This window comes from Osmia bicornis, chromosome 7, assembly GCF_907164935.1.
Source record: "Osmia bicornis bicornis chromosome 7, iOsmBic2.1, whole genome shotgun sequence".
Classification (NCBI taxonomy): domain Eukaryota; kingdom Metazoa; phylum Arthropoda; class Insecta; order Hymenoptera; family Megachilidae; genus Osmia; species Osmia bicornis.
Genome location: NC_060222.1, coordinates 5,893,054 through 5,907,781, shown reverse-complemented (window position 1 = coordinate 5,907,781; position 14,728 = coordinate 5,893,054). Strand labels below are relative to the sequence as shown.

Below are 14,728 nucleotides of genomic sequence, written 5' to 3'. Positions count from 1 at the left end.
TCTGCAATTCAGAAGAAAAGCAGAATATTCGCAACAGAACCGACGCCGGTCAATTCTAGTGCGCGTGCGTACTAAAAGCGTACACTCCTATTGGTCGGCGCCACATGGTCTGATGTCAGACCATAGGGTCTGTCCAATTCAATAATAACGAGATGTTCACGAGCTAGATGCTAGCCAGTTCTCTGTGACGTGCCCGCGACGCTCCTACCGGTTATTGACGATAAGAAACAGCACGTCGAATATTAAATTCATCGAACAGCAAGATCATTTTCTATTTAATATCGTACACATTCCATTGTTTGTTCAATACAGAAATATCTAGCCGGTTGGCAAGGTCCGCTTTAATTCATTAAACGTCAATTTTTTGATAGTGTATAACTGTCGGTTACAACAGGATTTTGGGACTGACAAGGAAAACAAGAGTTCCCAACATTTGTCAGGATTATATCCACGTATGAGGTGAGTTATGGCATAAATATTTTATTACAATAATAGAACTGATTCGTACATGAAACCATCTAATACATTTTCTAAGGTTTCTTGTTAACTTTGAGTGATACATTTCTAAAGAAAATCTAACGTCTTATGTGTAATAATGTCAATATTTATTTTCTTCGTCACCTATGCGGTTTCTGTAGATTGTACGTTATAAAGTATGTAATATTTATTCGTTCTATAGTTTCTCGGTAGCAATAAACGGCTTCCTTGGTATTACCATTTAGAGTCTCTAAAATCAATTATATTATTAGCTGCCATACTCTGTTATAAAATACGCGTAGAAATCTCTAGGAAGGTAATAACGAAGCCTCACAGTGTCGAATGACCGTGACTTCACGTGTTCTTCACTACTGTAAACAAAGTGTTTACAACCATTGGATTGCTTCGTGAGATATCATTTTTCAAGAATTTGAAAATTTAGAAAATCGAAGCTTTCATACACATTCTGCGTGACAAATTATAATCGTAATAGATTGATGACGTGAAAGTTGTTTTTTTTTTTCGAGGAAACAAATCTTAATTTATTCTTTCCACTGTACGAACGCATGATCTATAATATATACAGTAGAATAACTGTATATTTTTCTTTATTGTTACGAAACACCTGAACACTGTGTCACGTGCAAGTGAAACTATTCAAAAATATGCATACGATGGCATATCTTTTTTTTTATATATGTAAAGCTAAGGCATATGCAATTTCAGAACGTTTACAGTCTGACTTGTGAAAATTGTTACTACTGCGTTGCATACTCAGCATCTTTACGCACAAGCTGCAGTAGTTTTATTTGGATATTTTCCGACATACGAGTGATTGTAATAATGTTCCTTCGTCAACTGTAGAATTTTCTTTCGTACGATTTTTTTTTTCTGATATTCTTATGAAAGTTAGATAACATTATTTATTACTATGTAAATTGTTCAATTTACGCATTTAAATGTGATCTATTCATGTATTAATTTTTTGTTAATTACAATAGAAAACATAGAGACATTAAAATTTAAAAATATAATTTATTATATGTTTTTAATTTACTTTATTTCAGATCTGGTTCATTTTTATTATTTTTTTAAGTAAATTTTCTGTTTCCTCTTTATTACTTTTTTAAGTAAATTTTCTGCTTCCTCTTTAAATTTTGCTGCTAAAAGATAAATGTCGTTTAAAGTACCTAGCTTGACATTCTAGCAGCAAATGCCAGGAATCAGCATCAATTTTAATAATAAATTAGCAAAACTTGTCTGTATGTATTGGAACGTTTGTTTTGTGGGCATCTACGTCGCACGACACGTGATCGACTCATGAACCTAACCAAAGCCAAGTGTAGAATATATTTTCGATTTTTTTTTCTTTTTCTTTTGCTTTAATTTTAATATGATGAAATTATTCGAGTCACGTGAGGGACATGAAATATACATGATTTTCTTTGGTGATAAAAAAGTAGATATCAAGCTTGAGAAAGGGGGGCAAAATATTGTACATATATTTAAGCATAATTAGTTTTTATTAATTTTTTTTTGTACTATCTAAAAATACTGATGCGATTGATTGCCCTTATCGTTTAAAAACGCGTGGCTTTCAGACAATCTTTTAAAAATTCAATTCGCTTTTCTTTTTCTCAGACTTTCATTTGTGAATATAATTGTGTTTATCCATCAGTTGTGCAATCGAATTAAGCATCAGGGAAAATTAAAAGGTGCTTTTAAGCGGTTAGCAAGTAATAAATTACGTGGCACATTGTATACGTAAAGAGCAACGAATGTAAATTAATTTCTCGATAACCTACGATACCACTTGGTCGTCAAATGATCCTTATAATTGCTTCGGCTTATTTTAATGTAATTAATGTTAAAATATTCAATGTTTAAGTAACAACGAAAATTATAGATTTAATTAGAATAAAATTAAAATAATTACATACAGTGGGTCACAAAATTATTCGCTCAACGGTTGAAACAGAATATTTCATTTAAAATTGGACCAAATGACTTAAGGTTTCTTGAAAAGCTATAAAAATTAATTTACTAAGATATGTACTTTTTTTGTTTTAAAAAATTACAATTTGTTGAAACCGTGAGAAAAAATAGTGAAAGATAATTTCTCAATTTTTTTATGTGAGCCTCTAATGAAAATTTCATCAAGATCGGCCAATGCACTTAGAAGTTACAAGTAATTAAAATTTCCTAGATTCGCGACTTTTCTAAGAACATAACTAGTTACGTTCTTAGATGAAAAGTCACCATTTTCAGAAATTTTAATTACTTGTAACTCTCAGTGCATTGTCCGACTTCGATGACATAACATACTTTTTACAAATGTTATATTTTAAATTTTAATTACAGGCTCAAATGAAAAAGTTAAAAAATTGCATTTTACTATTTCTTTCCCGATTTCGACAAATTGTAATTTTTTAAAACAACAGAAATACATGTCTTAATAAATTAATTTCTATAGCTTCTCGAGAAACCTCAAGTCACTTTAAATGAGGTATTCTGTTTTAACCTCTTAACTTAAAAGCCTGAGAATATTCAGGCAAAATACACTTGTTATAATATAATTGTTAAGAGGTTAAACGGTGAGTGAATAATTTTGTGACCCACTGTATATCATACTTAAAACACGTGTTTTTTTATATATTCCAAAGAATCTGGAATATATAAATTATCTGTTAAAAACTTTTCATAATATCTTAGACTATCGATATGTAATGTAAGCAGATTCATTTTTATTATTAACATTTTTAAAAGGCTGTCGGGTTAGAAAAACTGCATTGCTATTAAAAATGCACAGATAAAAACTTCAAAGATGCGTTTTAATGTTTAGTCTGATGATAAAATCACGCTTTAACATGTATTCTCGCTTGAAGATGTCTAAAACCGTCAATAACCATGAAATATAGTTGTGATTAAGGAAAGAAGTTTCCTTGATAAAAAACTAGATAAATAAAATATATTTGATATACGAAGACATTTGACATTATCACATGTGACAGACAAAAACCGTCGACACTTGTTGCTAATATCTGCAGGAAAAAAAGAATGTTAAAAAGATAACCTCGAAATAGAAGTATGAAATATTCTTGATACGCGGTCGAAAGCCACGCGATGAAATTTGTAATTTTGACATACTTCAGAAGATTAAGAAGTTGCGCACAAAGTTATAAAATCTTAAATTGCTAATGTACTTGATTAGACATTAACATATCGCAGAATTTAAATATATGTACATATGTGTATATTACGAGTATCACCTTTACAATCTATGTATTTTAATCATTATTGTCCGATACCTCGAAACTTCGCAATTTACATAAACAGTACGTGATCTATTCCGTATTATATACATATCAGTCTATTACATTATTCTTTTCAGAATAGCAGATAAACATAAAATATTTAAATTATTTGGAAATGCAAATGTTATGATAATTTATTTGTAATTTTGTAAGATAACTTAATAAGAATATTCTAATGTTCATTAGAAATGTACTATTCAAAGGTAAACAAATAAACATTCACAATTCCGTTACATATACAAATACTTTCTATATAACAATTTGTCGAAAGGTTATCTGAAGGTTAACACACGATACACAACCGACTTTATCATCCTGTTAACTATTACGTTACGATAACAAAAGCACGTTGTACTATTTAAGAAAGAAATGTCGGTAACCTTGAAATTTCGAAATATGTAACCTAAAAGGAAGAACTTGCTCCTTCGAAAATCATACTTTGTAATAATTTTACCGGGTAGGTATGATACAAGAAATTCACTATATAGTCACGTATCGTGAAAATTTTCCTTGAGGTATGTACTTATTTGAAAAAGAAATTTCTTATGCGAAGCATAACCTTTCGACGCAACATTGAAGCGTCAATTGAAGTTGAATGATAATGAAGCGACATCGCGAATGACGTTAATTTTTGTTAATTTACCTTTAATTCATGAGTGATTCTATTCCTTGGATGTCACGCGATTATTAAGATCATGCGTTTGACCATGAATTTTCTTATATCGACAAGAGTCTGGTTTTTATGCAAATTTTATCGCGAGATATAATAATAATAAAAAAACCAAATGGATCATACGATATCGATTGCAATTATTCATACATACATAAGTTGAAAATGAACGTTACCAGAGACTTGTGTTAATGATGTGATGTAAAAATGTCAAATATGTGATATTACGATTAAACTTCTTTCATAATCCGGCGGGAGGGAGGGAGGGTCAGGTCAACGGCATATCTTGCGTTCATTAATATCTTCTGATGAAACGAATGGATAATCGCGTGATCGTAAAGAATAAATTTGCTTACTCAGGATATATATATAATTATTCAAATTTTTCCGCGTATTTAAATTTTCCCGATGCACGTTTCATTGACGTATGTACATTCTTCGAATAAACCAATCGCATTACTCATTACATCTGCCTCTTAAGTTTCCGGAAGTCGGCGTGGAAGTTCGTACGATTGAAAACAGATGATCTTTAAACGTATTTTAATAAAAACATAAAGCAGAAGAAATAGAAATAACTTAATAAATGAAAAATACTAATAACAGTTGTAGGGATAGAAGTGTCGAGTGCATCTTGAGACGCATAATAAAGTCACTGCTAAATGGATTTATCTCGCAGTGAATCCAATTGAAATCACTCAATTAATCGCATCTCGAGAAGAGATAGTCACCGTAGTAATTTAATACAATTTGCTGACACGTACATAGCGTTCATATGTCGTCCTATATTTACAAAATTCTAACTATAATTAACAAAGAAAATTTTACCTTTATCTTCCTTCCTTAATAAATGAACACAGTCGTTAATAATGATATTGAATCATTTTCAGCTTACAGTCCACTAGGCTCTCGCGTCTGATAAATTCTGTGAAGGTAAAGAACTCTTAAGAAAGGTCGTACGTATTATAATATATCACAATGCCGGCTCAATTTGAAAGTGCAAATAGCCCCATAACAAGAGAACCTACCATGATGAACGGCGACAGTCTATACAGCACTGGCGAAGATATAGTCATTACCGGTTTTTCGGGTAAGAAATTACTTTTAAATTTAAAATTATATTCTACACGTATTCCATTTAATTTCGTTGATATTTATTTTTCTGGATATTTTTTTTTTTCAGGTCGTTTCCCCGAATCAGAAGACGTAGATGAATTTAGGAAAAATTTATTCGAAGGCATCGACATGGTCACAGATGACGAACGACGATGGCCTTCTGGTATTTACGGCCTTCCCACGAGGACTGGCAAACTTAAGGATCTGAAATCTTTCGACGCAACCTTTTTCGGTGTACACGCGAAACAGGCTCACGTAATGGACCCACAGCTACGTATGCTTTTGGAAGCAACGTACGAAGCGATAGTCGATGCTGGTATCAATCCAAACGATATTAGAGGATCTAAAACTGGCGTGTTCATCGGTGTTTCCTCCTCGGAATCGGACGAATTTTGGACCGCCGATCCGGAACTAGTTAACGGTTGGTAGACTAAACGCAACCCAAAATAATGCTTGTCAATACCTAAAAAAAAATACTAATATAAAATACGTGTATTTTCAGGATACGGATTAACCGGTTGCTGCAGAGCTATGTTTTCAAACAGAATATCTTACACGTTCGATTTCAGCGGTCCAAGTTACGCGTTAGACACAGCTTGCTCTTCGTCTTTGTACGCGATGCATCAAGCAATTGCTTCGATACGTGCCGGAGAATGTGATTCAGCTATCGTCGGTGGTTGCAATCTTCTTCTGAAGCCAACATCTTCACTTCAGTTCCATAGGTTAAGCATGCTGTCCCCTGATGGTACTTGCAGAGCCTTCGACGCCGATGGCAAAGGATACGTTAGATCCGAAGCTGTCTCGGTTGTTTTCTTGCAAAAGTCAAAGGACGCACGGAGAGTTTACGCTACCGTGGTACATTCGAAAACGAACACCGATGGCAACAAAGTTCAGGGTATCACATTCCCCAGCGGTGATATGCAAAACAAATTAATGCGCGAGGTTTACTCAGAGGCTGGCGTTAACCCTGCCGACGTCGCGTATGTCGAGGCACACGGAACAGGCACGAAAGTTGGAGACCCTCAGGAAATTAATTCGATCGCGAAATTATTTTGCAAAGGTCGAAAAACACCGTTGTTGCTCGGTTCGATAAAGTCCAACATGGGCCACGCTGAACCGGCCAGTGGAGTCAGTTCTATGGCGAAATTGTTAATCGCCATGGAGACCGGTGTGATTCCGGGGAATTTGCACTATAAATCTCCAAACCAAGATATACCCTCGTTGAGCGATGGTAGTATACAGGTTATAGATAAGAATACACCATGGAAAGGTGGACTCGTAGCAATTAATTCGTTCGGTTTCGGTGGAGCAAACGCTCACATTCTTCTTCGTAGCAATCCTAAACCAAAGTTATCACCAGTTTTAGATAGTAAATTACCGAAGCTCGTCACTGTGTCGGGACGCACTGAAGAAGCTATAGAAGTACTTCTAGACAAAGCCAAAGAATACGAATACGATGATGAATTCATTGCTCTCCTTCATGACATTTACGCGAATTCTGTAACTGGTCACCTTTACAGAGGATACTCCGTTATGGGAAATGTTAACACCCAGGAACTTAACTCGTACGTTGGTGAAAAACGTCCTGTTTGGTTCGCATTCTCTGGTATGGGATCCCAGTGGCCGGGTATGGGCAGAGCGTTGCTTTCTATTGAAACGTTCCAACGAAGCATAAACAGGTGTGCCGATGCATTGAGACCGGAAGGAATCGATTTGATGCATCTGATTCAACACGGAACAACCGAAACCTTTGCGAACGTTGTACATTCTTTCGTGTCAATAGCAGCTATCCAAGTTGCCCTCGTTGATCTATTAGCGCATTTGGGTATCCAACCTGACGGTATCATTGGACACTCTGTAGGAGAATTAGGATGCGCCTATGCCGATGGCACCTTTACACCGGAGCAAACTGTTCTGGCCGCTTATTGGAGAGGAAGAATGATCTTGGATTCGAAACTCGAACCCGGAGGTATGGCTGCTGTGGGATTAAGCTGGGAGGAAACCAAAGCACGATGCCCACCGAACATAATGGCGGCTTGTAACAATTCCGCCGACTCTGTATCTATTTCTGGACCAGTCGAGGACGTCCACAAATTCGCGGCTGAATTGAAACAACAGAACATCTTTGCGAAAGTTGTAGACAGTTCTGGAGTTGCCTTCCATAGCAAATACGTGGCACCAGCTGGTCCAAAACTACGCACCGTATTGGAGAAGGTTATACCAAACCCGAAACAAAGATCTGCAAGATGGATCTCCACCTCTATACCCGAAGAAGCATGGGGTACCCCGTTGGCGCAACTCAGCTCTCCGGCTTACCACGTGAACAACTTACTGTCGCCGGTTCTCTTCCACCAAGGACTCGCCCATGTTCCAGAAAATGCGATAGTAATTGAAATTGCTCCGCATTGCCTATTACAAGCAGTTCTACGTAGATCTCTGCCCCCAACTGTGACCAACATTGGTTTACACAAACGGGATCATGCGAATAACATAGGATTCTTCCTGGAAAATATTGGAAAATTGTACATGGCTGGAGCGCAACCTAAAGTGTCCAAGTTGTATCCACCTGTTAGTTACCCAGTTGGATGTGGTACACCCATGATCAACTCCCTCGTTAAATGGGATCATTCCACTGAATGGAGTGTAGCTGATTTCAATGGAAGAGGCGAATCCGCCGGAGAAATGGTTATAAAGATCGATTTGTCCAAGGAATCAGACGCGTATTTAGGCGGCCATGTCATCGATGGAAGAACTCTTTTCCCAGCTACCGGTTATATGGTACTAGTATGGAAGACTTTTGCTAAGTTACAGAAGGTCGACTACGAAAAGATGCCAGTAGTATTTGAAAACGTGCAATTCCAACGAGCCACCATTATGCCAAAGGAGGGAGAGGTGAAGTTTTTGATCAATATATTCATGGGAACGGGTGAATTTGAGATCTGTGAAAATGGATCTGTGGTAGTAAAAGGAAAGATATCCGTCCCAGAAAACGAGGAGAAAATGTTGCTAAACATTCCTGCGCCTGTTGTTCAAAATCAACCCGACTTGCTGGAATTGACTCCGAATGACATTTACAAAGAACTTAGATTAAGAGGATACGATTACACCGGAGTTTTCCAGGGGATTAAGTCCGCCCAAAATCGTGGCGTTATTGGTAAACTCCAGTGGCACAACTGGATTGCATACATGGACACCATGCTTCAGTTCTCCATATTAGAAAACGACTCGAGAGGACTGTACGTACCAGTACGTATGCAGTACCTTGCTATTAACCCAACGGTTCATTTAGAATATGTTAAGAGCTTCAACGAAGACGAAGGTGTTCCAGTTTATTCTTACTCAAACATCGGTGTCGTTAAATCAGGAGGCATTGAAATCAGGAAAATGAAAGCATCCTTGATTTCAAAGAAACAACAATCTCAATCACCCAAATACGACAGGAACACATTTGTGCCTTATGAAAATCTTCAACCATTCGCGCAGGACCCCGAAAGAGCTAAGCTCCACGCTCTTACCATTTTACTCCAACTTGTTCAAGAAAATATACCTGGGCTAAGAATTAAAGCTGTTGAAGTAGCTGGAAATCGTCCTGTAGACGCTCTTCTCGCGTCCACTGTAATGGACATATTTTTTTATGAACCACTGCGTGTTGTAAGTGTTACAATTATTTGTTTAAAACGATCGGTAAAATGATATTTTATTAATTTTGCATTTTTTTTTACAGGTTGATATGCAATTGATCACATCCTCACGCGACCAGTATACCAGCTTAGAGTCGTTAGATGTGAAGATCGTATCACGCGACGAGAATAATGGACCAGTTGGTCAAGATCTGAATCTGGTTGTAGCGGCTAACGTGTTGTCTCATAAGGCACTGAATGTGTTGAACAATTTGTCAAACAGTTTGAAGCCTGGTGGATTTCTATTACTTGAAGAAACGAATCAAAGTGATGCTAGTTTAGTAAAAGATCCAAGTCTGAGTTATGTCGCTAGCCAGTCTTTGCTTGGAAAGACCTACCTGTTACTTAAAAAGAAAGAAGAAGGAAAAGAAACGATTGTTATACAAATGACTGAGAAGAACTTTGCATGGCTTGATAATGCTAAGGCAGCTCTGAAAAAAGCTGCAGTCAGTAAACAGGATGTTATCTTCGTTGGTCAGGGTGAAGAACTACTTGGTAAGTATCGCAGGTATTAAATATTCTTTATCAAATATTGTATTTATAATAAATATTTTTTTCTTTTTTTTTTTAGGTATGACTGGATTCATGAACTGCATGCGTCGTGAGGAGGGTGGCTCGAACACACGTTACGTGTTCATTATGGACAAAAATGCCCCTAAATTTAGTCTAACTGACAAATTTTATGCATCACAATTGAACAAGCAATTGGTAGCCAATGTTTTGAAAGGAGGACATTGGGGAAGCTATCGTCATCTGCGATTGGATCAACAAAGCGGAGTATCGTCTCTTCAAGTTGAACATGCATACATCAACGCATTGTACAGAGGTGACTTAAGCAGCTTACGATGGATCGAAAGTCCACTGAGCTACTACCAGCCAGAAAGTTTCCCGAACACCGAATTTTGTCATGTCTACTATGCACCGTTAAACTTCAGGTAAATTTGATTTCTGAGAATTGATAAATTACTACATCATCAGTGGCGGCTCGTAGCTAAAATTAGTGGGGATGCTGCTCCAGAAAATTTGTAGCCTTTGTTTTAAAAAACCGGCACTGCGGGAGCAACAGTGCTCTCTCTCCTGCGCAGCCTTGCGCGCAGCTTCCTATGTGCGCATGCGCACAACAATTAAACACCACGCCGCTGGAACTATGAAGCGCACAGTTCCATACAAAGATTTTTCTATCTTTTTTATAAACTGGGGGGTGGCTACTGACATTAAGCTTAAGGATTATTGTCCAAGTATAAAGAAAGAATTAAAGAAGTGGAAATAGGGAAATATATGCAAGCCGCCACTGTATATGATATTAGTAAACATGGTTCTAATTATATTATGCAACATTTAATGTTAACAGAGATGTTATGCTGGCAACTGGAAAATTACCACCCGATGCACTTCCTGGAAATTTAGCTAATCAAGATTGTATTTTGGGCCTTGAATTTTCTGGTCGCAATTCGAAAGGTAAAAGGATCATGGCTATGGTACCGGCACGCGGTTTGGCAACTACTGTCGTAGCTGATCCTGGATTCATGTGGGAGGTCCCTGACAAATGGACCTTGGAACAAGCAGCTACAATCCCAGTCGCTTACGCGACAAGTTATTATTCTCTTTGCGTCCGAGGTGGTCTGAAACCCGGTGACTCTGTTTTGATTCACGCTGGTACCGGAGGTGTAGGGCAAGCAAGTATCGCGATAGCTTTGCACGCTGGTTGCAAGGTATTTACAACCGTTGGAACACAAGAGAAACGAGATTTCTTGAAGAAAATGTTCCCTCAATTGACCGACCGAAACATCGGCAATTCTCGAGACACCAGCTTCGAACAATTGGTACTTAACGAAACCAACGGCCGTGGTGTTGACATAGTGCTTAACTCATTGGCCGAAGAAAAGTTACAAGCCAGCGTAAGGTGTCTCGCTATCGGCGGTCGTTTCCTTGAAATTGGAAAATTCGATCTGTCCAATGATGCATCTTTAGGAATGTCTGTATTCTTGAAGAACGTCTCTTTCCATGGCATACTTCTGGACGCTATCTGTGAAACTGACGGTCCAGAAAGAAAAGAAGTAGCAAGACTGGTTTCAGAAGGTATCAAGAACGGCGCTGTGCGTCCTCTTCCATCGACCGTCTTCTCAGAACAACAGATTGAACAGTCCTTCAGATTCATGGCTACGGGTAAACACATTGGTAAAGTTCTGTTGAAACTTCGCGACGAAGAGAAACAGAAGGTCGTACAGCCGTCGCCAAAGGTGGTCGCAGCCATTCCAAGAATTTACATGCACCCAGATAAGTCCTACATACTGGTCGGCGGTCTTGGTGGATTTGGTTTAGAACTTGCGGACTGGATGATCATTCGGGGCGCCAAGTACGTAGTTCTGACCTCAAGATCCGGAGTCCGTACAGGATTCCAGTCGTTGTGCGTTCGTCGCTGGCGCGAAATGGGTGTACACGTTACGATTTCCACCGCAGACGTAACAACACTTGCAGGGGCAAAACAACTGATCCTGGAAAGTAATAAAATTGCTCCGGTCGGTGGTATATTCAATCTGGCGGCTGTTTTACGCGACGCGCTTTTTGAAAATCTTGAAGAACGTGATTTCGTTATATCGTCATTACCAAAGATAGTTGGAACTAAAAATTTGGACGCAGTGTCCCGGGAATATTGCTCCGCATTGGATTACTTCGTTGTTTTCTCGTCCGTCTCAAGCGGAAGAGGTAATTTAGGTCAAACGAACTACGGTCTTTCTAACTCTGCTATGGAAAGAATAATGGAGCAAAGACAAGCAAACGGTTTACCTGGTCTGGCTATTGAATGGGGAGCTATTGGAGACGTCGGTTTAATTTTAGGTATATTGCACATGTTCTATTGCACTTGAAATTAATTTTATCCGTGAGTAAATATCACCTCGTTCTATTATTATTTTACAGAAACAATGGGTAATAATGATACTGAAGTAGGCGGTACTTTGCCACAACGTATACAAAGCTGTCTCGAAACGATGGATGTGTTCCTTCAACAACCGCATCCAATTCTAAGTTCCTTTGTTTTAGCAGATAAAGGGAAGAACGCAAACAGCTCGAACAAAGTTAGCATTGTTCAAGCGGTTGCTAATATTTTAGGCATTAAGAAAGTAGAATCCGTTAATCCCGCTATTAGTCTGGCTGATCTTGGAATGGATTCTCTTATGGGAACAGAAATCAAGCAGACTCTTGAAAGGGGCTATGATGTAACATTGTCGGCACAAGAGATTCGTAATTTGACATTCGAAAAATTAATGAAACTGAACACTGATGTGGGTGAAGAAATAAAAAGTACTTCTAATACAGTCTCGCAAGAGATCGGCATAGATTTCTTATTCCAAGCCGATGGTGCAAGTATTATACCCACGGAATCTGTCGTACAACTGACGACGAAGAGTTCTAAGGGTATACCTATATTCTTCATTCACGCCATTGAAGGAATAGCAGCCCCCTTCAAAGAATTGGCCGGTGAATTGAATCGACCTGCTTGGGCCTTGCAATGCATTGAAAATACTCCATTAAGTAGTATAGAAGAACTAGCTGCGTTCTATATTAAGAAAATTCAAACCATTCAAAAGAAAGGACCATATCATATAGCTGGTTACTCGTTTGGAAGTTGCATTGCGTTTGAAATGAGTATTCAACTACAGAAGGCTGGGCAGGAAGCAGTTATAACATTTATCGACGGTTCTCCAGACTATGTAAAATTACATTCTGTAGAAATTGGAAAAAGAGCTGTCGAAAACGACGACGAGGATGTGATTAACGATAGTTTTAGAAAGGCTTTATCATTCTTTATCATACAGTTCAATAATAAGATTGGTTTGCGTGAGGTATACATATATTTCAATTTTCATATATTGTATATGTTACATTGAAATTTAATAATAACACGTATTTTTCATTTTTTTTTTTTTTTTCATTTTCTCTAGGCATATGGCATATTGAAAGCTGAAACCACTGATGAAAAAGTTTTTAATAAAATGGTGCAATTAATAAATAGTACGCAAATAAAGGCTGAAGACCTAAAGGTTGCTAGTGTCTTATTCCATAAAAAATTGTATGCAGCTTATATGTACAAACCAAGCACTATGTACAATGGAGACGTTTTACTAATTAAAGCCAAAGACAACTTTTTCCCTCCGGAGAGCGACTACGGTACATCAGAGGTAACTATTGTTTATTATATTGAACGTTGATTTTAATCTGTTTGTAATATGTTCCTCCATTTTCTTTTTATAGCTTTGTAAAAAGAATGTGACTGTAAAAGAATTGCCAGGAAATCACAGAAGCATTTTGGTAGGAGATAGTGCATCCAAAATCGCATCCCTGTTACAAACGTAAACTTATTTTCAATTATAAATAATGTAAAGAATAAGAATATATTCTGTAACATTTATATCATTACTTAAATGTATATAAGTGTTGCACAGAAACGTTCCACAAAGTTTTAATGTACAATGATATTAATAGTAATCATCAAAACTTAATATTTAATATTTAATATGATTTCTACATAATTTTCTGTAAAGTTCCTTTTGTACAAACGTTTCTTCCTTCAGGTTTCTACACGCATTGTTTATATCATCTGCATTATTAAATTATGTAGCCCTTTTCTCTACTTTTTAATCATAAATATCTTAAAGTTGGTGAAATGTGAGAAGTGTATCAAAACAAAAGAAAAAAAAAATAGCTTTAGTGTTTTTTGTATTTTGTAGTCTATAATAGTTTCAAGTACACTACAAATGGGTATTACTATAAATATTTAGCAAATCTTAAATATAAATATTCAAGTTAAGTTAAATTTAAACTCCATTTAGAAATATCTACTATAGGTCTCTGTAATGGTTTATAGTGGACAAATTAACCATTACTTGGACATATAGTGCACATGTGCATTTTGTTCAATTTCATTTTGTATCTAGATTTCTGAGAAACCATGTCATTTTTACAAAGAAGAAATATGTACAAAAATATTTAACAAAAAATATCACGAAGCAAGAAATATCTTTTACAATTTTGTCACTCTTACTTTTCTATACTTTTTAGTGATGTATCCAAATAAAATAAAAAGATGTAACATTCCAGTGATAAATATTAATATATATTCTATATATATTTATACAATTTCACAATTTATTGCACACAACATACTTAATGCTTTATTGAAAGCAACCATTTGTACTATTTTTTCATTAGTAATAAGAAATCAATTTGTTAAATAATAAATATGTACATGTTCATAGATATTTTGATTGTCATTAAATGCATATAGTATACACTTGTTATGTGTTACATGTTACATACGTTCTTGTATTATATTGATAAATAAATAAAGAACAACAAATAAGTTATCAATTAATCCAGCATATTCTGTTATATTTCTTTTTATTTAATCTTGATTTAAACATAATACAATTTTAAACAATTAACAGTATATAAAAGTATACAGTACATCCTAG

At 36.4% G+C, this 14,728-nt stretch overlaps 1 protein-coding gene across 1 annotated transcript; it reads left to right on the top strand.

The window, feature by feature from the left end:
• The first annotated feature begins 153 nt into the window (after positions 1 to 153).
• LOC114875399 (fatty acid synthase-like) lies at positions 154 to 14,628 on the top strand. Its single transcript, XM_029185628.2, has 10 exons — positions 154 to 459; positions 5,349 to 5,548; positions 5,642 to 5,995; positions 6,077 to 9,225; positions 9,299 to 9,749; positions 9,826 to 10,189; positions 10,606 to 12,092; positions 12,174 to 13,099; positions 13,199 to 13,435; positions 13,509 to 14,628. The coding sequence occupies exons 2-10, from the start codon at positions 5,437 to 5,439 to the stop codon at positions 13,608 to 13,610; spliced, it is 7,182 nt and encodes a 2,393-aa protein (XP_029041461.2). The 5' UTR covers positions 154 to 459; positions 5,349 to 5,436; the 3' UTR covers positions 13,611 to 14,628.
• The last annotated feature ends 100 nt before the right edge of the window (positions 14,629 to 14,728 follow it).

Excerpts from the sequence above, each read along its gene's own strand:
- LOC114875399 (XM_029185628.2), top strand. The coding sequence starts at position 5,437 with ATGCCGGCTCAATTTGAAAGTGCAAATAGCCCCATAACAAGAGAACCT. Across the intron at positions 5,996-6,076 it reads CGATCCGGAACTAGTTAACG|GATACGGATTAACCGGTTGC; the intron begins GTTGGTAGACTA and ends GTGTATTTTCAG. Across the intron at positions 13,436-13,508 it reads GCGACTACGGTACATCAGAG|CTTTGTAAAAAGAATGTGAC; the intron begins GTAACTATTGTT and ends TTCTTTTTATAG.